The sequence below is a fragment of the Oratosquilla oratoria genome, chromosome 12 (assembly GCF_046742065.1).
Source record: "Oratosquilla oratoria isolate Oo_2021 chromosome 12, ASM4674206v1, whole genome shotgun sequence".
Lineage (NCBI taxonomy): Eukaryota > Metazoa > Arthropoda > Malacostraca > Stomatopoda > Squillidae > Oratosquilla > Oratosquilla oratoria.
In genome coordinates, this window is record NC_134788.1 from 23,112,227 (window position 1) to 23,140,001 (window position 27,775).

Sequence of the window (27,775 nt, forward strand, 5' to 3'; positions counted from 1 at the left end):
CCATATACAGTCGATCCTCATATAATGCGGTCATTATGTACACTGGGAACTGCTCAAACAAGGGTGTGGGGTGAGGGGAAAGCCGTGGGTGGCTGCCTGAGGTCACGTGTCAACCTCCGGGGCGTTACAATATATCGCGTTATCATTTTATTTTATTACTAGATTTTGTTAGAAAGGGGCTTCGCCCCTGAGATCTCAGCATGTTGATGAATTCGATAAACTCTTAATTCAAAATTTTGATATTCCCTATTTCCATTCCTAATTATCTTTTTCTTCTTCATCCATCTCACTTTTTTTTTTACTATTACAATTTTCACTTGTTTTCTTTTTCTACTTCTAGTGTTAACAGTGTTAATGATGATATTAGAATCCATACTAAAAGGATTCAAGTCTGAAACACTACCGCTATAATTACCAGTTTTATTGAGCGAATGAGGTGACGACCTCATTTATTACCAACCTAAAGTGCGATTCGACGAACAACAAATGGCAGTCCGAATCGCGTCACCTGGATCGATCGAAAAAATTAACAAATTTTTAAAAATAAATTGTATTAGAGACGAAATTGATATTAGCTCGTTTAAAAACAATTTTTATCGAATTTATTCTCAATTCTAATTACTTATCAAAGGTATGTATGGCAAGTGTATTTTATTATTTTTCTTATATTTTTTTCTTATAATTTTTCTTTTTTTTTTTAATTAGCCAATATTTGTTCGAAAAGCTCAATTACTTTGAATGCTGCTCATGAGTTGGAACCAAATTTAATCTGAAACATTTACAAAGTAAGGTTGAGTCGTCGAGATCGAAATTAGTCGATCGATCGAATCGAGAAAAAAGTCTGACAGACAGACACGAAACCGCTTTTGTACGAAAAGCTCAATTACTTTGAATGCTACTCATGAATTGGAGCCAAATTTAATCTGAAACATTTACAAAGGTTGAGTCGTCGAAATCGAAATTAGTCGATCGATCGAATCGAGAAAAAAGTCTGACAGACAGACACGAAGCTGCTTTTATTTATTAGATTATATTCCACTTTCCAATATTTCATTATTGCTGTTTTGTCTCACTATGATCATTTATGTACTCATAAAGTTAATGTTTGTTGGTTACAATCCATTATAGAGGTGCGCTTGATTGTACCTGTTCCCGCGACTTGTGCGGTGACCCATTCCTCAGTCTCTCACCATTCGTAGTGCTGGTCAATTGCTCTGGAAGTCGTGTTCATTACCCCTCCACGTGTTCTTCACATGGCACGATACACTCCTCTAAGCCAACAAAGACAAAGATTCAAGGAAAAGCTGGAAAATTTGCTAACCCATTAAACTCCGATGACAAGATTCTTGTCATTTGGTCAAATAAAACAAAAAATCATAAAACACCAAAATGTTTGATCAAACACCAGAAAAATATGACGTCAGTCCTCGCTTCGCTCGCAGCGAAGCGAGTACTGACGTCATATTTTTCTGGTGTTTGATCAAACATTTTGGTGTTTTATGATTTTTTGTTTTATTTGACCAAATGACAAGAATCTTGTCATCGGAGTTTAATGGGCTAAGCGAGAAAGGAAGTGTATGACGTTATCGGAAAAAATCGTCATTTTGGACAAACTGAGAAGTGGTATGTCCTATGCATCATGTGCCAGAGAATACAGACTTAATGAATCTTCTGTGCGAACCATAACAAAAATGCGAAAATGACATACCGTGACACATTGTGCTCCTGTTTCTGCTATAGTGATGCATCACATCAGACGAATTTATCATCCTTTCATATCTTCGACGTCGGCATCTACCATAACAAACATGGCGTACCATTCGTCGTACACGACTTCGTTACTTAAAAAATCTATTTTAGCACCTTTTTTGTTTTTCCTTTCCGCACACAAAATTGCACATTACGGTGATACATATTAATTTACAAAATATTTAATTTTCTATTGCTATATTACTCCCATGGTCGAAACTAAAGATTTACCCCGATATTTAATATGAAATATCAGCATACGCGGATTTGGTTATACGCGGTAATTTCAGGAACCTAACCCCCGCGTTATTCGAAGGACTACTGTACATACCACGTTCCACCCGGGTGCCCTCGGCGGAACGACTGGAACGTGAACTAAGTCGCTTCGTTTTGAAGGGTCAGGATGGCGTGATGGTACGATCTTCGTCTTGTAAGACGCAAGCCGCTCAGGCGAGGGTTCGAATCCCAGCAGATGAGTTTATTTCCAATATACATATATATGTATATATATATATATATATATATATATATATATATATATATATATATATATATATATTGAGACATTTTGACAGGTATGTGTGTGTGTGTGTGTGTGCACATGTATGTATACATATATATATATATATGTATATATATATATATATATATATATATATGTAAGGCGAGGACGGGGAGAAATCCCTTCGGGCTGCGTCAAAATTTACTCACACATACTACCCCACCCCCCACCCCCCCGCCCATTCCTCCTCATGCAGTCACAACATCATCCATATACAACCATTCTCCACTCACCTGTCTTCCGTCCTCTCCCTTCCTTCCTCAACAGACATTCCCCTCTTCCCCAAAGCCCCCTTCACCCCATCCATCCACCTCATCCTAGGACGTCGCCTTATATGCAAAGGGGGACGGAGAGGGGGGGTCGCCGATTAAATGAAGCGGCCTTGCTGTGGATGTGCTGTGTCTTGCGACACTGCTTCTGACCCAGGGCGGTGGGCAGGGTGCAGGGATGACCCGTCATCCAGGAGGTGCTCAGATGAGAGGAAGGGTGGGAGGGGTGTGGAGGGTATTTAGGGATGAAATGGGTGGGAGTGTTTTTATGCCTTTCCCTTTTTGGCTACCTCCCTTGGAAGGGGGAAAAAGCCTTGGTATATGTATGTATGTATATATATATATATGTATATATATATATATATATATATATATATATATATATATATATATATATGTATGTATATATATATATATATATATATATATGTATATATATATATATATATATATATTGAGACATTTTGACAGGTTGACGTGAGTGTAGGAAACAGGAGTCTTAATCTAAGTTTATTCCTAACTAGTTTTGCAGGTATGCATCCCTACAAATCTAGTCAGGAATAAACTCAGACTAAGATTACTGTGTTTTCTACTCCTACCTACGTCACACACACACGCATACACACATACTGGACGAAAAAATAGTATTTGCAAAAACCATTCCTGGATTTAAGAGCAAATTAGACACTGCAAGATACATAGGCGGGACACCACAAGTGTAGCTCCCCTTCCCATAAAATACTAGGTAAATATATATATATATATATACGTGCATGTGTGTGTGTGTGTGTTTGTACATATTCAATATGAAGATCTGGAGTCAGGGATCCATGTTGAAGGGGAGAAGCATAAACACCAGAATCAAAGTGGGAAGTTTAATGTCCAATATTCTCGTTCTAGTCCTAGGACCATCTTCAGGTACAGTGATCAAGGATCTTGTTATATTGGCCGTGCCTCTACTTGGAAAGATGTTATAGGTGGAATTCCTAAGGGTTTTGTTCCTGAGTCACTTCTGTTCATAGTATATATCAATGACATTAGGCATGGACTTCAATTTACTGCATCCAATTTGTTGATGATACCAAGTTGTGCAGAATAATAATATATTGCCACTAAATTCACCTGGATGTTCAAGTAGACTTAGACAAATGACAGGAATGGTCTGAAAAGTGGCTAATGAAGTTTGATCAAAGAAAAATCATACAAAATACATCCACAAGTTATTAAAAAAAGAAGATTGAAAAGAATCGTGGTATGATTATCAGTAATGTCTGTAAATCATCTAAGCATTGTATATTTTGCTTCAGAGAAAGCTAATGAGATCCTAGGACTGAGAGTTTTATCATCTTTTGACTTCAAAAGTCCAGCTGTTATCAAATATATATATATCAGTCTACCCATACTTGGAATATACATGATCCCCAACTCTGAATGAAGACAATGGCAGATTGGAAAGGGTGCAGAAATTAATTGTAAAACACACCAAATATCAGATACACATTGTATGATTTTTTTTCCTTTGAATGAAATTGATACAGGTCTTGAGGAGTTTTAAAGGGAATTAGTATCATCATAATTGAAAATATTCCACACAAAGTACTAATCAGATGAAAAATAATGGCCTTTCATCATCAAGATGCAGGTTTAACCAAGAATTGTGTAGAAACAATTGTACCAACTGTGTACTCAATGAATGAAATAAACCTCTTGACAGTGAATGCAGTACAATTCAAGGTATTAAAATTCACACGAGTAAACATTTAAGCAACATGCTGTAATATCTGTCATTTATTTTATTTTGCTTGTTTTACTTGACTGTGTGTGTGTTTACCTCATTATTTTATTCAGTTTTGTTTGATATTAATTTTATCTTTACACCATTATTAATCAAAGGATTTTCTGTCAATGCTGTCATTAGAACTCATTGTCTTTTGTAGTCATAAAAACATTTGTCATTTGTGAGAAAATGTGGAGAGTGTAATGATAGGTGATGAGGTGCTGTAGAACTAAGTTCAGATTAACCCATTAAACTCCGATGACAAGATGTCTTGTCGTTTGGTCAAATAAAACAAAAAATCATAAAACACCAAAATGTTTGATCAAACACCAGAAAAATATGACGTCAGTCCTCGCTTCGCTGCGAGCGAAGCGAGGATTGACGTCATATTTTTCTGGTGTTTGATCAAACATTTTGGTGTTTTATGATTTTTTGTTTTATTTGACCAAACGACAAGACATCTTGTCATCGGAGTTTAATGAGTTAAAACCATAATTTGGAACCTGAAAAATGTGAAATGTGTAAGAGGGGAAAATGGTCATCTCAAGATGGGTTATAAGCTCACAAGGTTGGTGAAAAAAGACGGAGGTAATGTGGTTACCCTGCACAAATGCATGTGTAAGTAAAAGCTCCACATGTGTACCCAAGACAAGTAACTTTTATATAAGGAAGGTTATGCCCTCTTCAGCAGATTTATCCCTTCCTCTTTGGGTGTTACTTTTAATTTTATTCTGGTTGTTTGTAGGCTATTTTATTAATTTCCTTTTTCTTCTTTTTCCCTTAATTCTGTCTGTGGCCAGACAATTTTATTCACCTCCATGGTCAGGAGCACATGAGTTACATCTCTTGCTTTACTTCTGGTGTACCAAGTTACACTTATCCATTGAAATTCAGACTGTGACCAGGCAGTTTGATTTATGTGACACACCCATGGCAGAAAAGAAATTAAATAAGAGGCTTAACTGAACAGGAGATAAGAAAGTAAATAATTAAATTCTCCAAACAAGCAGCCAAGAAATGGAATAAATTGCCAACAAAAGCAGTGTGTGCATATGATAAAAGGTCAGGAAAAATTACATTGGTACTGAGATGTGAAAACAAACTTATATTCAAAAGAATCTGAAGTAGGTAAATGATGTTATGGGAAAGGGACTGACAATTGGTACCTGCATGGGGTGACTGTAGTAAAGTCAACCAATCCAATACTTTGGGGACCAATGACAGGAACCCGCTTGTGGTGATCCTGCAAGATGGAAGTCAGAGTTAATAGAAGTGTAGTTCCAAAGGTACGATGCTCAGTCTCCAAAGTGGCAGTCACTCCCCTCTCCCTACTACAGCAAGTGAGTGACATGGAAGGACTCCCAAATTAACGTAAGCCATAGTCCCAAGTTCAAGATTAGAGATCAGTGGGAGGGCTTTAGGACTGTTGCCAGCTACTGCAGGTCTGTGGTCAGCCAATGAAACTCATAGATACAGTTGTTATCCATTACTTCACCAGAGGGCCGCACTGTAGCCCAGTGGCTACCGTGTTGAATGTATGAGCAGGTGGGACCTGCTGCATGCTTCTTGCATTGGTTGGTTCCTGACAGCCCTGGCCAGGCAGGGAGACGATCCAAACATTGGTCTAAAAAAAATCGGTGGCTTGCCTTACCAGGGGTTTCTCAATTCCCACTTCACAGATGTCAGAAATCAATGTTTGTGTGATTCCTTTACTGGTTTCTATTTGTCAGGCAACACCTTCGACACCCTACACCCATACACACACAGCGTTGGCAACAGGGCTGGGGAGTCGGAGTCGGAGTCGTGGAGTCGGAGTTGGAAGCAATTATGGTGTCACTGGAGTCTGAGTCGGTATATTTTTACCGACTCCAGTTAAATTTACATTTTATAAGGCCTTTGTTTAGTCTGTAGAGTTATGCAGTGCACACTCCTTCTAAGTAGATTATATAAAAAAAAAAAAATCATAAAATGTAATAAATCTCATCGTCTTATCTTCGTGGTCATTCCACTAAACCCCCAAAATGTCCTTGTGCAATGCTGTCTTTCTAATTTATACATAGACCGATAAACATCCAAAGTATTACTTGAATAAATTAAACACCTCCATTTTACACCTGTTGACACACAGTCACGGGAGCTGTAATATTCCTGTCAAGTTCCATATGCACCGTTTCCATCACTCCATCAGTTTGGTGGTTTCTCCCACTGCTGTGTTGCCAAACAGTAGGATAATTATGATTTCAACTGTAGACTAACACAATAATATTATCTCTTCACTCTTTTCCCCTTCTTTTTCACCTCTATACTTTTTCACATTGAATTATTGAAATAAGGATATTTAAAATTGAAAAAAAGTTTCACGTTACAAAGATGTTCAGCTGTATCTTGTTTTGTACTCTTATCGATAAGATCAGTTCCAGAACCAGAGTAATGTCCATCGCAATAACTGCATAGCAGTACCAGTATGTAGTTTAACCAAGAGGTACTTGTGTCAGTAATTTCAGTACATTAAGACAAAACAAGGTATGGAAACATATGAAGTATAATGATACCCAAAAAGTATGATACATATACCTTTCAGTATCCTACATGTTCAGCTGTATCACTTGACCTTTTACCTTACTCGTATCAATAAGGTTTATTTTCTCTGTATTTACTGTTTCCTTTCAAGAAATTTGCCTAAACTTTTTTTTATAAAGTATTTTCATTTTTTTTATTTTGTATTTGCAAAACTATGTAAAAAAAATCTTACATTATATATTTACAAAGGTTATATTTCAACTTTTATTATACAGTATTTTTGTTTTGTTTTTTAAATGTACTTATCACTTATTTGCAAAGATATATGTCAAATGTCTTACATTACAGAATCTTTTTTTTTTTTACTAATTTTTCTTCAATATCCTTTCAAATTTTTTGTCTCTGCTTCAATTGTAAAGTATTAATGAAGAGGTCAAACATAGGAAAGCCACACTATAACATATTTATTCTTTGATATAATCCAGTCATAATGATATAAATCTACTCAAGATTGGAGCGTATGTGTGTTGCATAGGCTTTATAAAATATGTAGGCCATAATCCTTTAATTACATGAAGAGGAGTCGGAGTCAGTGGTGCCAAAAATAGAGGAGTCGGAGTCGGAGGTTTTGTGTTCCGACTCCCCAGCCCTGGTTGGCAAGTGAAGGAGGGAATTTTGGTAGAAATGACACCAGAAAACCATAAACACTATAAAATGTTTATGTCTATCAGGAGAATATAATCTAGTCAGCTGAATCTTGCCATACGGTTAGGTTACACTAACCCCCGCTCAGTTCCATCAACTACTAAAACAAGGCGCATGATGGGAGTTGATTTATGGTCATTCAGTCATTTAGAATTAATTACAATTAATATTTCAAGACATATTATTTGTGCCCATGGCAATCTTAATCATAAATCACAAAGACAAGACTACATTTTGGTTAGGTTATGGAGAATAATGCTATTTCTGTAACTTTCTGATATAAGGTAAATTACTAATATTTCTGAAGCTACAGTTCCTTTTTCGAGACATTTCACTGCATGTACTTGATGTATTCCAGTTCCAAATAATGGATGATACTCCTGTAACCCACAAACTTCACATTAAAAAGAGCTAGCCTTGAATATAGTAACCTAACATATTACCTAATTTGTGACTTTGTATATGGTCATGTATATATATATATATATGGTCATTGCATACCTATCATGTGAGAATGTAAACAATGAATAAGTGTTGTGACATGACTACATTCTGCCTACTAACTAGGCAGTGCTTGTATGTGATCGAAACTAACATCTGACCAGGCAACATCAAGTTATGAACAGATAAGCAAAATAACCTCTACCACACAATAGATGCATGTATAAAATTGACAGGTACCCACGATAACACTTGCTTATTACCTGCATGACTATTGTCCTTCTAAATTCTATGCTGACGCAAATTCCTGGACAGTGGAAGAAGGTGGTAGATGAGGTGGTGTGGGTAACACGTACCTTAAGTGATTGATGAAGGGAGGGGGAAGATAGCTGCAGTTGGGGAACCGAAGTCCAGGCGATTTTTATCACATCTCGGGACCACTCGCCTTCCCTCCAAGGCAAGCGTGAGTAAATCAAAGAGGGGGGAGGGGTATGATGGGACAACTCATTAAGTGAACCGTCCTAGGCTAATGAAACCCAGAACTCCTATTGTGAGTTTTAATGAATTTAAATAATTAAACACTAGCAATATAACTTGATTAAATAAGGGTTTTAACAGTTGGTTTTCATACATACATACATCCTATCTATTCCCTGCGCGCGTTCCTAGCTTAAGAAATTGTTATTGAATGAGTACTTATAAGTGTCTTGCTTGTGGAGACGTCTTCAATTAGCATGATCTCCTGCTGAGCTTCGATCGGCGCCACTTCGTTTGGTGGACGGCCTGGGCGCGCTGTGATGGGGGTTGTAAGTCACTTCGTCGGCGTACTTTTCCCGGTCAATCGCACTACACTCAGAGTTTTTGCTTGAGGGGTTTATACCCAAATAATCGACACTCGATTTATTCAAGAGGTTATAAATCCCCAACAGTCACATGAGGGAGGAAAGGACACGCTTGTTCTTCCGAGATCGAGCGGTCTGACCTCCTTTTTCGAACTCGATGCTTAGACTGCCTGTGTCCTGCGACAGGTCAGGTCACGATGTCCGCTAGCCGGCTTCCGACGTTGCCAATAGTTCTATGTCTCCGTCCCTAGTTGCGAAGGGTACTACGAATAATGTTCATGCGGGAGGGTGACACAGTTCCAAGTGTTCTTTGAGGTAGACACTGTTCACGAGCGGGTTAGACACAATCCTAATTATTCTAATTACCTAGCTTAAAACAAATATGTGGCAGCGCGCAGGGGGTGTGTTTGGCGCTTTGTGTGGGCGCGGAAACCGTTGAGCCTGGCTCTGAGAACACAAATCAAAAGGGGGGGGGGTGTTTCTAGATAATTAGAAGTCTCTCCCTTCGTTAAGGCACTGAAATTGATTGTCAAAAATGACATGACAGTTGAAGAGGATAACGAGGAGGAGAAAGGACAGGATGTAGCTACTAGAAGTCTTAAGGACTCTTGAAATTCCCCCGAGTATAGGGAATAAAGGGCCGTAGTGGTGAGAAATCGGAGAAAATGGGAAGGTTAGACAGCGAGCTGGGTGTCACAATTTCAAAAATTGTGACATATGCCACATCTGGATCTCACTGATGTCCCAGGAATCTCCAAGATTCTTTCAAGTCTGTACTATGTAACTGCTCATACTATAAAGCAATTCTTTGTATTCAATTAGTGTGAAGTGGAATTGTGTAGTGAATATAAAAGTATTACTTGTCACAATATCATGATCAATGCAGAGTGAATTGAGAGATAAGTTAACATCTTAAATTGGACTGTTGTACAGAAGTGGCAGCCCAAGAAGAATGTAAACACAGGATTTTTTTTTTTTTTTTTTTGCCGAAATTTACTTTTAACTAAATTTAACTGTGTTTGTTGAGGGGTTGGGATACAAGTTGTATGTGATATACAAATTATACTCTAAAGTGTTGATTTATCAAAGATATAATGTAATACATGTATCATAAAAAACTGAAAGAAATATCAACTTTTACCCCAGACAGAACTTACAGTATGCCAAGTAAATTAACTTCTCCACAAACTAAAGGAAGTAACCTACTTACCATGTACATCCATTATGGCAGTCTAATTTTTTTTTTTTTTTGTATTTCACCCCTCTACTTGCTATCTTCAAGATTTTTCTGTTGGTCAGGCTGAGCCTCCTTCTGAGAAGTTGATACAGATTTGGAGCTCTGCTTTGACTGAGTCCACTTGCAGTTTTTCCAGTTTCTCCAATCCAAGTTCGTAATTGAAAAAACTCGGTGTAAGCATTGCCACAAATAATAGAGAAAACATAAGCACTCACCTACCTCAGATTTACTGAACAATTTGAGATGACATTCCACATTGTGGTTGTCTATCATCTCAGGAGTATTGATAATTGCCTCCACAAACCCATAATATTCATATAATTCATCCATATATCATGAATGCTACAGGCCTTGACTGCATCACAAAATTCTCCAAAAGGTATGGCATTTGATAGGCTAAAGTTTGACATTATCAAAGCTGCTGTCAGAGATATCATACCTGTCATTTAAGTACTTTATGGCTCTTTCATAGCAAACAATGAAGTCTGTTTTACATTTCTTACACTCATCTGGTGGAAGCTGGCTAACTATGGTGTTGATTGCAAAGTGAAAAATTAAATAAAAAACATTTCAACTAAGACATTAACTTGAATACTGATGTTATGCTGAACTTCTTGGTTTTTCATTTTTCAATAGCGTGAAAGATTGATTTAAGAATGACTGAGGGGGATGAAACAGATCTTCAAAAGCACTTCCATAGTACCTTGGGACACTCCTAAGCTCTGGAAATAATGTTTTAGGACTTACCATTACTCAAGTATTCTGTCAATAGCTGGCAAAAGGGAAAGACATGTAGTCACTGCATGCCAGAACAGACTGCAGCTATCAACCTCCACAAGTTTACAGAATTCCTTCAACTGTGCTGTTCTTTTAGTTGAGGTGCTCCAATGGACATACTCTTTGAGCACTATATTCTCAGTATCAATTTCCAGTTTGGCTACAGCAAATTTTCTTGCACTGTGCAAGGCCAGTTTGCAGCAAAAACATTCTATTGAGCAATTTTTTTTTTTCTATAAATACTGTTAAGTTTTCCATAGTTCACATTTGCATTATCAGCAGTTTATGCCCGCTATTCAGATCCAGATCTGATGCCTCTAGTTTAGATAGTAGCCTCTGATGATTGTCGTCACTGTAAAAGTCGAGTGACACATGGTGCATGACCTTCTAAAAACCAAAGTATCTCAGAAGTATTGGGAATCACTTTGTTGCACACCAGGAGCAACTTTATGAAATTATGATAAAAATACATCATTGGTTATTGTGACCTTCCATTCACACTGTTTTAGTATACTTAATGTAATCTACATAATTCTTTTTAGACAGGCCCCAATAAGAAGGACAAATTAATGACTTTCTTGAGGCAGCACATGACGGAGGATACAGTGCTAAAAAATTGGGCTGTGCTGCCTAAAACAGGATGTCTGGCTACCCTAAATGACAAATATACAAAAACTATAATGAACTATCAAAAAGTCTACAAGAGTTCATCTCAAAGGAACAGGAAGCACAAAATAACACTATTGACAACAAAAAGGAAGCATCAAAAGCTAATTTAGGTAAAACGGATGGGGGGAGTAAAAATGTGTCATATCATGTGAAAAATAGATTAACCTACACATGGTGACCAGATTCAATCACCAGACACACAAGAGCCAGAACACTTTGTAAAAACCCCACCCCATCATGTTATTCAGTCTATCATAACCAACATTTTTTTTATCCTACAACTAACCTAAGGCGGCCAAAAATGTAGGATATGGCTCCTTGAAAAATAAAAGGGGGGGGGGCAGTCATGAGCACTCAAAAACCAAGCCTAACAAAAAAAAAAAAAAAAAGAGAGAGAAAACCATGTTCATAAAAAGAGGCAAAACACCAAAGGAAATCACAAAAATTTTAGACCTATCTTAAGACTTAAAGAATATATGTATATAACATATATATGTGTGTGTGCACACCTCCTTTATATACAAAAAAAGCAGTATGTGGTACACTTGGCAAGGTCACCTCAGAGGCTGCTTTTCTTTTGTCACAGTTACCAAAGTGACCAAATATCTGGGATTTTGTCTTGGCGTGGGTGTGGATGAAAAGCCCACCCTCCCGTTCCTGCTCATAACCTTTCCTAGGTTCTCGCTTGCTGTCGGGTGTATGTCCTGCTCATCCTTTCCCTTGCCCCTCTGAAAATAGGGTTAAGTGTGGTGGATCCGTTTCTGTTTCTGTCACTAGCCCACACATCGAAAAACAGCCTGCTACCTTGTTGCTTTTGTACAAAACCACTACACCCTGCCAATCAAAGTCATGTTAATATCGCTGAACTGTGGTCCCTCCTGTTCACTGCTCTGCAGTGTTCTTGCAGTGTCATGGCCAGCTTTTTCCCTGTATCTCCAATGTAGTGCGTGTTGCAGTCCTTACACTTCACCTCATAGACTGCCCCTGCTTGCACTCTCCATCTTTGACCTTCATGAGAGCAATGTGCAAGGTGTTGTTTGGTTTATGTGCCACATTGACCCCAAATCTCCAAAGCAGTTTTGCCATAATCTCAGAAACTCCCTTCACATAAGGGATCATCACCCTTGTTGTCTGTGGTATTGCACTTCAGTCATTTTCCCTTTGTGGTGCCATCAACCTCTTCACCACTTGAATTGGGCACCCATTGGCCTGGTATACCTTTCTCAGCCTGTTCTCTTTTAGTGAGCCAATCAACACTCTCTCCCCTGCTCCACAACACCTCCACCACATTCGTTTTGTGACATGCTGGGTGGTTGTTCTCATAACCCAACAAGTGGTCGGTGTGCGTTGACTTCCTGTAAACACTAGTGGATGAGTTTCTTTTATGTGTCACCAGTACATCCAGGAACAGCAATTTGCCTTCCACCTCCTCCTCCATCTCAAATTGGATAGTCTCATTCTTAGAACTGAGATGCAAACTGTCAACCTCTCCTTCCTTCAGGACTGTAAATACATTGTCTACATATCAAACCCAGAGCTTCAAGGATGTTGGCACTGCTACTAGGACCTCCTCCTCGAGGCACTGCAAGGTGATTTCAGCTAGTATTGTTGATACAGATGAAATCATGGGGGTCCCAACTCTCTGATGGTAAACAAAGTCTCTGAACCTGAAAAAGGTAGAATCCAGGCACCAACTTACCAACCCCATCAGTTCCTCTGGTGATAGTTTCTCATTTTCCAGGAACCCCCACATCCTCTTCAGCACAGGCAGGATGGATCACTACACCAGGTCTTGTGGTAACAATGTAAACACATATTTTACGTCAAATGAAACCATCACTTCATCCTCCTCCACACTGATGCCTCGAATTTCCTCCAGGAACTCACTGGAGTTCTTCAAAATCTGCAACAAGTTCACCACCACTGGCTTGACTTATTTGGTCATCATCAATGCTAAGTTGTATGGGGGGACCCACTGAAGGCAATGATAGGTTTCAAAGGTGCTCTGTCGTTGTGCACCTTAGGTAACCCATAAAACTAGGGAATGATGGAATCCCCTGGCCTCGTCTTGTTCCACCCCTTTTCCATAATTGTTTTTCTTTTAGCTTTCTCAATACCCCTTCAACCTTTTTCTACAGCTTCAGTGACAGATCTAAAGACAAAAATCTCACAGGTATTTCTGCCCTGGAGCAGAGTGGTGGACTTTGTCTCATAGTCTTCTTTGTCCATGATAACAGTGGACTGCCAAGTGTACCACATGTATTGCTTTTTTTTATATATAAAGGAGAATTAACTGCCTCTCCATTGTAACCCCTGAGGATGATCCCCAGAGGGGGTTCGAAATGTCAGGATTAAATTACCTGTTTCTGAATCCAGTGTTTTTTTCTATTATGGTTCCTAAGCCCAGCCTTTTCCATACATGTATGTACATGTATAAAATAGTACATAATAATAATTATGATAACAAATATCAATATAAATAATAACAATAATATATAATAATAACCACAGTAAAGTCTTTCCCAAAAAAGCTCACCATTGAGGAAGCTTCAATGCACGTTGCCCAAAGACTCAAAGAAGGACGTATTACATGCTGAAAAATCAATTGACAACTACATTTCATACATCATGGACAAATGCCCTAGAAGTTGTGGTGTTGTAATATATTTCAGAAACTATTTGACCATGAAATTCTCTCTCAGGAGGCACTTAAGATGAACAAATGCAATCAAAACTACTACTAGAAAGTACAAATTTTTCTTGGCTCAAGATAATAAAAACAAACCACTCATCTATCATGGATTTATTCTTCAACAACAATGAGCAACCCATCATATGCCATCTGATATCACATTTGGAAAGACTCCATTAAACTGTGGGTGTTGTATTTCCAGTGATTCAATAAACACTGTTCAATATATTATCATAGTTATATCTACAGTAACAATGGTGTATACTCCAGACAACCTTCCACAATGCTAAAGTAAACAGAACTGTATCCGTCATGATATGCAGGTATCTATAGCCACCAGTCATGTCACTCTCTAACATTCTTGATGGCTTTCCATAATTACATGAACATTTGTGTACTTAATGGAACACTCAAGACTTTAATTAAGAACAAGCAAAAATGCAATCACACAAAAGGCCAATCAAAGGTCACTCAACTGCACAACCAAGAGTCAACCAAAATTTACAACTGACAGTATTTGTGTATGATGAATCAGTCAAACAGGTCAATACTTAATAGTTGAACATACCATCACACACAGAAGTTAAATCACTCAAGTCACACTGGAGGGCCTCTCACCAGCATAGGTCATAATGTAATACTTGAGATCAACCTTTCGTGAGGAAGTGTGAATGACTATGTGACATTTGAAACAAGTCCTTCATGAAAAGGCTGAAAATGCTTCTTTCCCCTATGGCTCACCACATGACATCTTAGATTACTTTTTCTCATGAAAAAGGTGTATCACACAGGTCACACTTGAAGTGCCCCTCCATTGTGGGTCGCCATGTGTTGATTAAGACGATTCTTTCTTGAGAAAGCTGCATCACACTCCAGAGTGGGTCATCACATGTTCTTGGAGATTACCCTTTGTCTTGAAAGCTCCATCACACTGTTCACACTTGAAAAGCTTCTTTCCAGTGTGAGTCATTGCATGACATTTGAGAGCATTCTTTCTTGCGAAGGCTGCATTGCACACATCACATTTGAAAGGCTTCTTTCCAGTGTGGGTCATCATATGTTCTTTAAGTCTATTCTTTCTTGAGAAAGCTGCATCACAAAGGTCACACTTCAAAGGCTTCTCTCCAGTGTGGGTCATCACGTGCCATTTCAGAGGTTGCTTTCGTGAGAAAGCAGCATCACACAGGTCACACTTGAAAGGCTTTTCTCCAGTGTGGGTTTTCATGTGTTCTTTGAGATTACACTTTCTTGAAAAAGCTGCATCGCAAAGGGTACACTCAAAAGGCTTCTCTCCAGTGTGGCTCATCACGTGCTGTTTGAGAGCATTCTTTTGTGTGAAAGCAGCATCACATAGGACACACTTGAAAGGCTTCTCTCCAGTGTGAGTCGTCACGTGCTTTTTGAGAGATTGCTTTCGTGAGAAAGCTGCATCACACAGGTCACACTTGAAAGGCTTCTCTTCAGTGTGGTTCTTCATGTGTTCTTTGAGTTTACCCTTTCTTGAAAAAGCTGCATCACAAAGGATACACTTGAAAGGCTTCTCTCCAGTGTGGGTAGTCATGTGATAGTTGAGAGCATACTTTTGTGTGAAAGCTGCATCACATTGGTCACACTCGAAAGGTTTCTCTCCAGTGTGGGTCATCATGTGAGATTTAAAAGCATGAAATCTTAAGAACGCTGCATCACACATGCCACATTTGAAAGGCTTTTCTCCAGTGTGGATCATCACATGGTATTTGAGAGCACTCTTTCTTGAGAAAGCTGCAATGCACAGGTCACACTTGAAGGGCTTCTCTCCAGTGTGGGTCATCACATGATATTTGAGAGCACTCTTTCTTGAGAAAGCTGCAATGCACAGGTCACACTTGAAGGGCTTCTCTCCAGTGTGGGTCATCACATGATATTTGAGAGCACTCTTTTCTGAATAAGATACTTGGCACTGGTCACACTTGAAAGGCTTCTCTCCAGTGTGGGTCATTACGTGATATTTGAGACCACACTTTCCTGCAAAAGCTGCATTGCACTGGTCACACTTGAAGGGCTTCTCTCCAGTGTGGGTCATCACATGATATTTGAGAGCACTCTTTCTTGAGAAAGCTGCAATGCACAGGTCACACTTGAAGGGCTTCTCTCCAGTGTGGGTCATCACATGATATTTGAGAGCACTCTTTTCTGAGTAAGATACTTGGCACTGGTCACACTTGAAAGGCTTCTCTCCAGTGTGGGTCATTACGTGATATTTGAGACCACACTTTCCTGCAAAAGCTGCATTGCACTGGTCACACTTGAAGGGCTTCTCTCCAGTGTGGGTCATCACGTGTCGTTTGAGACCACTCTTTCCTGAGAAAGCTGCATTGCACTGGTCACACTTGAAAGGTTTCTCTCCAGTGTGGGCCATTTTGTGATATCTGAGAGCACTCCTTCCTGAGAAAGCTGCATCACACAAGTCACACTTGAAGGGCTTCTCTCCAGTGTGGCTCATCATGTGTCGTTTGAGAGAATCCTTACATGAGAAATATGAATCACACAAGTCACATTGGAAAGGCTTCTCTCCAGTGTGGGTCACTAAATGTCGGTTGAGATGATTCTTATGTATGAATGATTTATCACACATGTCACAATGAAAAGGCTTCTCTCCAGTGTGCATCATCATGTGATATTTGTGAGCGGTCTTTCCCGCAAAAGCTGCATCGCACAGGTCACACTTGAAAGGCTTCTCTCCAGTGTGAGTCCTCATGTGATATTTGAGAGCACTCTTTCTTGAGAAAGCTGCAATGCACAGGTCACACTTGAAAGGCTTCTCTCCGGTGTGGGTCATCACGTGATATTTCAGAGCATTCTTTCCTGAAAAACCTGCACTGCACAGGTCACACTTGAATGGCTCCTCTCCAGTGTGAGTCATCTCATGATATTTGAGAGCACACTTTTCTGAGAAAGCTGCATCACACAGGACACACTTGAAAGGCTCCTCTCCAGTGTGGGTCATCATGTGTGTTTGAGACAATTCTAACTTCGAAGCCTTCTCTTCAATGTGAGTCCTCACCTGTCATTCGAGAGCACTCTTTCCTGAGAAAGCTGCATCACACAGGTCACTTTTGAAAGGCATCTCTCAAATACGGGTCATTGCATGATACTTAAGATGACTTGCAAGATTTGAGTGCTGCAGATGACATACAGGATTCTCTTTATTATATGAGGAAAATATCTATATTTACCCTTCAACCTGAAAGAAAATATACAATAAGTTTGACATCTAACTTTTTGAGAGTAAGACAAGCGTATACAATGGGGCATTAAGCAAAATACTGTAGAGGAAGAGAACAAATAACTTGTACTAAAGAAGCAGCTTAATGAAAGATGAAAGAAACGGAAGGTTCAACAAATACTAAAAACTATGAGGTTGTGCAGAAAATGAGAAAAAATAAATAAAAGAGGCTGTGACAGTAAAACTGAATCAGGAAATAAAAAGGAAAATGAGTGGCTGAATAAATAATGCAAAGATATAGAGGACACAAGAAAAAGAGATCAGCGTATACTGTAAGACACTATAGTATAGTCAGTAACAAGAAATTTTTCAAATTTTCATGGAGGACCACACATACACACCAATCAAGGATGTTGTAAATCCCTGTTTGATAGAGTCATGGGAATCTGATTTTTATTTCTACAGCCGATGACTCATTTTCATTTTTTCGGAGATTCCTTGCCTAACCTAACCTAACCTCGAGGTTGGCAGGAATACATTTCACAGAAATACCACTAGAAGCCTACAAATAAATAAAATGTAGGTTTTTTATATCCTTGTGGGAGAATTAAATTACTCCTAGTCAATATATACTAACATGTCACTACGTACACTTAGGATAGGTTAGATTCACTCCCCCCTTCCATCAAATACTAAAACACGACACTGTCAGGGTAGCTTGTTGAGTTATTGTTAAAGATACGACCATCGCCAAGTCGCCTTGCTAGGTGGTCTGTCGTCTGCTTCCCGCCATTTCTATATTTACTTGTTTTGAATTGGTTAGATTTGATTAATACTACCATTATCATTATAATGGTCTGCTATATATTTTTGATATGATTATGTTTGTACATATATTTGGATCCAAGGAAAGAAGGTAATTATTTACCATCTTTGAAATATCTTGTTTTTGTCAGCAAATAAACAGAATCGACGCCATACCTTTTTGATTTGAACCCTCTCGACTTTTCTCGTAAGGCCGGCAGACATTGTGAGTTTTCAAACATTAACAGTTATAATTATTCAGTGAAAACAGCCACTTCAAATAAGTTATAAATGTTTAACTTAAATACTTGTGTCCCATAAGTCAACATATAATTTCATTCTTCAGGTCACTGGTAAAGTGAAAATTAACATGAAAATAATAAGGCACAGGAGAGATTGAATAAACGTTACAAAGAAAAAGAAGCCACATGGAAAAAAAAAAAAAATTGGAGCATCACGGAAGATACAATGACACAGATAAATGGAAATATAAAATATTGGTATTTTTAGCAGAGGCCTACACCCATCCAATTATCAAGGATGTCAAAAATCAATGTGCGATTCCTTTATTGGCTTCCCTTTGACAGGAAACCCTTCCATACCCCCCTACACACACAGGATTGAGAAGTGAACAAGGGAATGTTGGCAGAAACAGCACCAGAAGAATATAATCAAATTCATAAGAGGTTTATCTATCAGAATATAATCTAGTCAGTCAAACCATGCCTATCTTTACCTACAGCTAGGTTAGATGACACTCACCCATCCTTTCAATTCCACCAACTAAAACAAGGAGCATGGTGAGAGTAGTCAGGTCAGTTTTGGTTAATCAATCAATTAAAGTGAACTGTAATTAATTTTTTGTGAAAACTTATTTGTGCCCATGGTAATCTTACTCATAAATCACAAGGACAACATAGGCCTACTTTTTGGTTATGTTATGAAGAATGATGCTATTTCTGGAACCTTCTGATATAAAGTAAATTGATTAGTAATATTTTTTGAAGCAACAGTTCGTTTAGCAAGACATTTTACTGCATTTTCTGAAGCATTCCAGTCCCAAAGAATTGATAATACTCCTGTAACTCGTAAACTTTGCATTAAAAAGAATTTGCCGAGAATATAGTTACCTAAGGGATGTATCACCTAATTTGTGACTTTGAATATATGGTCACTGCATACCTATTATGCACAAATGTAAACAATAAATAAGCACTTTGACAAGACTACATTCTGCCTACCAATTACTAATTAGGCAGTGGTCATGTGGAACTAACATCAAGCCAGGCAACATCACGTGATGAACAGATAATGAAATAATCTCTGCCACACAGTAAAAATATGAACACGATTGACGAGTGTCCATAATCAGTGCACAGTGAACTGAGACATTTGGAAGTTAATTTCTTAAATTGGATTTTTGTACTGAGGAAGACGACGTGGCGGTCCGTCAAGAAGAGTGTAAACAAAGATTGACTATAATGCCGACATTTAATTTTAACTTAATTTGAATATGTTTATTGAGGAGTCTGAATATAAAAAGCTGTATAAAATATACAAATTATACTTCAGTGTTGATTTGTTAAATATAATGTAATGGGGGCTATTTTTTAAATGCACTGTATGTTACATATGATACATGTATTCATACACTATAAATTATGAACTAAAAGAAATTAATATAAACTTTTAACGCTGATAGAACAACATACTGTATGCTAACTAAATTAACCTACTTCACAGACAAAAGGAAGTAGCCTACTTACATTATAGCCTACATAGTAGAACTGAAGCTTTAGAAAGGGCTGTAGAGGGCCTCAAAGAGGAGAATCGAGTTCTTCACTCGAAGGCCCAAAACACAGACGGCAAACCATGTGATGTTTGAAACCTGGGTGGGAAAAAGTGACAAACAAAACACAGAGAGATGTTAAAAAGCCCTCACCAGGCCTGCTTGAATGCAGAAATTCTTTTCAAGCTCTTACAGGTGTACAGGAAGAAACGAAGATGATGCAAGAGAAGAAGGGTAGGGTAAACTTACTACGGCAAATAAAAAAAAAATAGATAAATAGATAAATAAATAAAAGGTGTATAGAGAAACTCAAAATTAATAAAACACCAGGATCTGACGGTTGGCATCCAAGAATGTTAAAGGGAATGAAAAATGAGATTGTCGTTCCCCAGCGCCGGCGCCAGGAATTTTTAGTTGGGGAGGCTAAGGGGGGACTGAGCAAATTTTTGGGGGTGGCTTATAGTACTATAATTACCGCGTTAGCGGCAATCCGAAAGGCGTGCGGGCATTCCCAGGACCTCCTCCCCACTATCTGTTCACTCTTTAACACAATGAGAGAACAGATGGAGGAACAACGGGAATTTATCCGGGCAACCCAAGCATGGTTTATGTTACACCGGAAGCTCGTCAGGAGTCACCACCCCCAAGAGCCCCCCTAGACCATATTCCACTTGATCGGAACCCCCACGAACCCATCAGTGACGATGATGGAAGCGCGGTGTCCCTCCCTGACCGTGCAGACCCCTCCTACGACGACGACGATGTCCACAGCGCCGTAGGGGAGCGGGACAAGCTCCCTATCCCCTCACGATTCCCAGTCGGAGTCCCCGATGGTGGTTAAACCTTCCTTCTCAGACATCCTCGTGAGAGTTCGGAGGGCGAATCGACTGGGCCCCCCAAAAGAAAAGGAAGCCACATTCGAGTCTGAAATCTTCAAGACGGGCAATTCTCAGAAAGCGAAGCCACCTCCCATCCACCTTCCATGGAGTACGCAGACGGTAAGAGCCATGACCCAGGCCTCCGACGCTCTCGCAAAAAGGACAACCGAGAAAGCGCGTTGGCTTTCGGTTCCAGTGGAACACCAAAAACGCTTTTACACTCCATCGGGGACAAACCTCAGGGAAGCCTCGATCCCGGTGAGGTTACCAGAGCTGGTCAAAGTGGACGCGGAATCACTACGCAGAAGAAACGTCCTCCTTTCCGGCAGAGGAGTCAGAGACCACATTCAATCCCTGGCTCTGTCCCTTGCGGTGAACTCCTGGCTGGAACGCCTCCTTGCCTCAGTAAGGGAGTTCTTACCCGAACTGCAACCCCAGGAAGAATGCGACCTCCAGGCTCTATTGGAAAGCGCGAGCAGAGCCCTGAAGCATCAGGCGCCTGCCTCTCAACATCCTGGGCCAACTTCGAGTCCCGCAGGAGAGACAACATCCTCGGGGACCCCAGTGACCCCCTCCTCAGAGAGAGTTTTGCTCCATTGAAGAGGGCCCCCCTTCTCACCCACACGCCGATTCCCCCGGAAATGGTGGACTCGGCAATTACAAGCGCGAAACAATTGATGCATAACAGGGCCATCGAGAGAACTGCCGTCCCTAGCTCGAGGCCAAGGACCCCTCCCCCATCGGCCCCTAGGTCCTCTCAGACGCAGAGGCAGCCTTTTCATCACCCTAAGAGAGAAGAAAGGCCACCCCTCCATTCAAAGTCGAAAACACAGACAGAAAAGACCCGCCCCTTTCCAAATAGAGAACAGAGGCGCAAACATCATAGAGGCTCCGGACACCCCCCCCCCCCCGCAGAAAATTCTAGGAATTCGCCTGCCCTCCCGCAGAGGATAGGAAGTTACCTCTCTCTCTACTGGAGGGCATGGGAAGAGGCCAGGGCGGACGACTGGACCATACAGGTCATCAAGGCAGGCTATCGCCTTCCTTTTCACACCGTTCCAAGCCTCTCCCCCTATCCCATCCAAGTCAGCAGCTACCATCCGGACTCGGATCGCGGGCGGACCCTAGCGGAGGAAATCTCCGCTCTGCTTCAGAAAGGAGCTCTAGAGGAAGTCTCGACTCCGGACCCAGGGTTCTACTCAAGGCTATTCCTCGTAGAAAAGGCAACAGGGGGGTGGAGACCAGTCATCGATCTGTCTCCTTTCAACAAGTTCCTTTCCTCGACGAAATTCCGAATGGACACTCCAGAGGCCGTAAGGGCGTCTATAGGGAAGGGGACTTCATGGTGTCACTGGACCTCCAAGATGTCTATTTCCAAATACCAGTGCATCCCTTATCCAGAAAATTCCTCAGAATCGTCCACAAGGGCACCGCCTTCCAATTCACCTGCCTATGCTTTGGCCTTTCCACAGCACCCCAAGTCTTCACCAGAGTGTTCAAACTCGTCTCAGCGTGGTCCCACTCCAAAGGAATTCGCCTACTCCGTTACCTGGACGATTGGCTGATCCTGGCACAGTCCGCCCAGCTATGCCAAGAACACCTGGGAATGGTCCTAACCTTCGTCCGCAAATTGGGCACCATAGTCAACCAGACGAAGTCAGATTTCATTCCAAGACAGAGAGTCACATACCTGGGTATGGTTCTGGACTCTTCCCTAATTAATGAAGTCCTTTCCAGTAGAGAAGAGAATCCAGAATCTCACTTCTCTCGTTGTACATGCACTATTGACCGGGTTCCTGACGGCGAAACAGTGCCAAGTCCTACTGGGCCATATGGCCCCCGTCGAGAGGTTAATCCCCAGGAACAGACAAAGAATGCGACCGCTACAGTGGCTCCTCAAGTCTCAGTGGTCCCCGCAAGGGGGAAAAACCCGACAACGCATCACCCTTACCGGAGAAGTCAAGGATTCTCTTCTCTGGTGGAAGGACCCGTGCAACCTGCTCGTGGGGATGCCCCTCGGCCCATCCCCCCTCCCCGAAGTCCTCCTATTCTCCGATGCCTCCAAGGAGAGCTGGGGAGCCCACCTCAACGACGATCACGTCAGCGGTTCCTGGTCCACAGTCGAGCGGACAGCCCTTATCAACTGACCAGAGTTGAAAGCAGTACTGCTGGCTCTCCGTCATTTCAAGGATCAAATCTCGGGGAAAGTAGTGGGCATCATGTCGGACAATTCCTCGGTAGTAGCCTACTTGAACAAGCAAGGTGGCACAGTCTTCCAGGACCTATGCCCTCTGATTATGGACATCCTCAATTTAGCCGAGAATCTCCAAGTGTCACTCAGAGCTCGCTACATCCCAGGGAAGAAGAATGTCTAGGCGGACCACCTCAGCAGAAGGAGTCAGGTAATCAGCACGGAATGGTCCCTCCATCGGGAAGTAGCGAACTTCATCATCAACAAATGGGGCTCCCCTCTGGTGGACCTTTTCGCCACCAGATGGAATCACCAGCTCCCAATATATTTCAGCCCTCTCCCGGATCCGCTGGCAGCAGGAGAGGACGCTCTTATGTAATGCTGTGACAACCTGGACACCTACGCTTTCCCACCGTTTCCCTTGCTACAGAAGGTGCTCCAGAGAGTAAGACACGCATCCAACCTTCGGATGACTTTGATCGCTCCTTGGTGGCCAGAAGCCCCATGGTTTCCAGACGCCCTCGAGCTAGCGGTGGAAGAGCTCCTGGCCCTTCAGGGAAGACCGGACCTTCTACATCAACCGATCAACGGGGCCTGGAACAAGAACCCGTCAGCTCTCGCGCTTCACGCGTTCAGACTATGGTCCGGATCCTCCTAGAGAAGGGTTTTCCCAGAGAGGTGGCGGAAGACATGTCCGCTCCTATTCGCTCTTCCCCAGCCTTTATCAAGGGAAATAGAATGCTTTTGCAGAATGGTGCCACTCCCGGACAATAATCCCAGATCAAGCCACCATTCCTGAGATTGCCTCTTTCTTCCACTTCCTCCGGAAGTCCAAGAAGATCTCCCTCTCGGCAGTGCAGGCCTATAGGGCAGCGCTAAATCAGGTGTTTTCTCTGAAGTGCATGGATCTAGCCCTGTCACCAGAAATTTCCATGCTCTTCAGACATTTCAGGAAATCGTCCCCCCCCCCCAGGGAAATCACTTCTCCTCTGTGGGATGTGGCATTAGTCCTGAAATCTGCGGGGCCCCCCTTATGAACCCCTCCGAGATGCTCATTTGAAGGACCTCACCTTGAAGACAGTTTTTCTCTTAGCCCTAGCATCTTCCAAGAGAGTAGGGGAGTTACATGCCATCTCTTATAGAGTCGCCCACTCAAAAGGATGGCAAGAGGTCTCCTTCACTTTTCTGCACCAATTCACTGCCAAAAACCAGGATCCGGCCAAAGCCGACCCTAGATTCTGGTCCTTTAGTGTTCCTTCCTTAGACGACTTTGTAGGGGGCGAACAAGCGGAAATGGTACTATGCCCGGTACGTGCCATCCGGACCTACCTCAAGAGGACTAAACATCTTAGACCAGAATTGCAGGGGTTGTTCGTCTCTACTAAGGGTAAGCCTAAGCCCGTCACTAGGAATTCCATTTCTTACTGGATCAAGGAAGTCATCCGCAGGGCCTACGGAATGAGCCCCACGGATTGCCCTAGAGCAAAAGCCCATGACCTGAGGACAATAGGGACCTCCCTAGTCTTCCGAAAGAATCTGTCGGTCAACTAGGTCCTTCAAGCAGGTATATGGAAGTCCCAGACTACGTTCACTTCCTTTTACCTCAAAGAAGTCATGAGGGAATCTTTAGGGAACTTCTCTTTGGGCCCCATAGTGGCTGCCCAAGAAGTCCTGAGATGACATACCCCTCCCCAATAGCACACAGCCGACCCCGACAACTCATCCAGGTTCTGGCTCGGCAAACACGGTGATACCTATCCAAAGTCCTTCTCATACTTCTACATTCCCTTACCTCACCGAGGGCTCTCAAGCATTCCAAGGGAATCAATTCAAGCCCCTCAGGTGGTACAAAGTGAGTATACCCTGTCTGTCTTCACTCCTGGGAACAGAACTAGGGGCCCTTCAAAGTTTAGGGGAATGTATAATGGTCTGGTCAACGTAGGTCTTAGCACACTAAGATTTTTCCTTCCGGAGGTTTCCCAGGCTAGATAACTACTTCCTTCCCTCCTAAGTCCGAGTCTTCTATGGTAAGGAGTACCGAAGAGTTTTTATTCTTTGGAACAAATGTAATTTTCGCAGGCAAATTGATTTTTCCCTGATACAAACCTGAGGTACTCCTTACCTCTAATGGCCCTCCTCAGCCACCCCTCTAGTAGTTCCTTCTCCCTTGCCTGTCAAACCTTGTGATTAATTTCATAACTGGCTCAGAGAATGGAGTATAGTGTGCTAAACTTGTGGGGGAGGGGGGGCGTGCCCCAGTAGGGCCCCTTACTGAGGATAACCGTTGCCCAGACCCACGGAGTGAGGTGTTTTAAAACAACACACAGTGTTTAGCGGTAGAAAACTTGCGCTACGCGAAAGTATCCTATGGTAAGGAGTACCTCAGGTTTGTATCAGGGAAAAATAAATTTTCCTGCGAAAATTACATATTTCGATAACAAAAATGTAATCCTCTTGCTAAACTTAATTGATAGTTGTTCCTTAAGAATAGTTTTAAAAATAGATAGAAATACATGTTTTCTTCATTCAGTGTCCTTCATATGAAAAAGCCAGTAAAGCCTTGATGTTTTGACATTTCATGGATTTCAACCATAAACAGATAAAGTTAAAAGAAGAAGAGAAACTCACGATGATATATCTCAGGAAATACATCGTTCCACCTACTTTAAAATGATACGCTTATTCCTATGGTTGGCAGCAAATGCATCGATAATCATATCCGTCTAACATCTTTGCTCTTTGGGAATTGATGTTTAATACTCCGAGATTACTAGTACGTTTGTCAACCTTCTTAGTTGGCGCAGCTCTACGGATAGATCTTTGTCCTCCACCCCGTAATTTGCAGCCATTCCTGATAGCTTTTCCTTGTTCAAAAAGGTTGGATGATTGGGGTTGTGGGCAGATACTCAGATAAGTACCTGACATGCATCTCCGGAATACCTTCTTCTCAACTCACTGAGAAACTTGTCTATCATGGAGTAGTAAATCCGTCTCTTGGTAACATCGGAGTCATTCGAATCATCATCTTGTCCTATGCCGGATGTTATGACAAACTCATCCAAGTATCGTGGGGCTGCCCTTTGCCTCTGACGTGCAAGTTGTCTGTGAATCCCTACAGTCTAGCACAATTCTTCAGCATAATTTCGTAGTTGCTCCCAGCTCTCTTCGTTTCTCATCTCTGTGAGACTAAACATCACTGCTTTAACCAAATCAACTGCTGAGGTATGCTGGAGATTGGGGGACTGGAGTTGATCTGACAAGGTTTTCGTCAAATGCAGCAAACTCTCCATGAACACCAGATTCGTCATAAAATGGTGATCCAGAAGGGCAGTGAGTGACCTTGCTCCACTGGCCCTGTCCACATTTACCCCTTCCATTAGATGTTTAGGGTTGCAACGATGGCAGGCAAGGTCCTATAACAGCTTGGCAGGCTGAGTATTGGCATGCCCTTCTGGTGTCCGATAACCGTTTCAGTTCTATATGTGGTCTTTCTGGGTTCAGCTCCTTTTGGAATTTTAGAAATTCCTGATACACCACCGACGAGGAGAAAAATGTGTACAGTGATTGGATTGTGACGAAAAACTCAGAGGACCTTACATTGTTTACACAGTCAGTTAAAACGAGGTTTAGCCTATGAGCATAGCAGTGGATGCATACAGCCTATGAAACATCTCTTCTGAATCTTTCTTGGACCCCATTGGTGCAACCTGACATAACTGCCACTCCATCATAGCACTGACCGTCACAGGTATTGTGGTCAATTTTACACTTGGCTAAAGTTTCTTTTATCTTCTGGAGTAACGATTCTGCATCAAGGCCTTCAGCTGGTGTGAAATCCAAGAATTCTTCATGAAGTTCCTGATCATGGAGATACCTCACAGCAATAGAGATCTGCTCCTTCTTCGCTATATCCTTCGTTTCGTCCACCATGATGGCAAAGTGCACTGCTTGTTTCACCTCATCACTTATCTCCTTTCTGATCATACCTGCCATTATTTCAAATAATTCATTCTGTATATCGTGGTGAGTATATTTTGTATTCCCCGGACCGTTAACTTTTTTTGCAACTGTATGATCATACTTGGCTAGCACATTAAGTAATTCCAAAAAGTTTCCTCGATTGTCGGATTCATCCCCTTCTCTGTGCCCTCTCTGGGCAACATTTTGACATGCTGTATAGAGAAGTACATCAATAACTGCTTTAATGTACCGCCGATTATCCACCACTGTCTTGGCATGCCCGGCATCAATGGCTTGATAAATTGTTGCCCCTGTAACTTTCTGCAATTTGAATTCTCCCCAAGCTTGCATCGCAAATTTATAACAAGCTGAAGTATCATGAGCCTTCAGAGACATGGTTGCCTTCTTCCAATTCTTGAATCCGTTGTGGGTGAATGATTGTTCAGCTCGACCAAGATGGGAAGTTGTAAAATGACGACACGCAAAACAGTAAGCTGCATCTTTGACCACGGAATATTCAAGCCAAGAATATTGTTGGTGCCATCTTTTATTGAATGATCTTGTCTGACCACCTTGCATGTGTGAAGGATATTTCTTCAAATCAGGACAGGTAGGCCCACTATCTGGCAGCAGGCTGATGTTGTTTGGCCCTGGAGGACGTCTTGTGTTTTTCTGGGTACTGTCATCATCCACTTTCTCTTCTAACTC

General features: G+C 41.3%; 1 protein-coding gene and 1 long non-coding RNA gene across 2 annotated transcripts in view; both read right to left on the reverse strand.

Moving 5' to 3' along the window:
* LOC143031098 (uncharacterized) overlaps nt 1–8,313 on the reverse strand; it is a 53,308-nt gene extending 44,995 nt beyond the window's left edge. The window contains exons 1-2 of the long non-coding RNA XR_012966978.1: nt 8,287–8,313; nt 5,524–5,600 (exon numbers count right to left, since the gene is read on the reverse strand). This is a non-coding gene — a long non-coding RNA (uncharacterized LOC143031098). The remainder of the gene's footprint in view (nt 1–5,523; nt 5,601–8,286) is intronic.
* A 5,903-nt stretch (nt 8,314–14,216) lies between these two features.
* Nucleotides 14,217–19,693, reverse strand: LOC143031099 (uncharacterized). Its single transcript, XM_076194529.1, has 2 exons — nt 19,380–19,693; nt 14,217–17,463 (listed from the first exon to the last, which is right to left on the reverse strand). Exon 2 carries the CDS (start codon nt 17,227–17,229, stop codon nt 15,106–15,108), a length of 2,124 nt encoding a protein of 707 aa, XP_076050644.1. The 5' UTR covers nt 17,230–17,463; nt 19,380–19,693; the 3' UTR covers nt 14,217–15,105.
* Between the last annotated feature and the right edge of the window lie 8,082 nt (nt 19,694–27,775).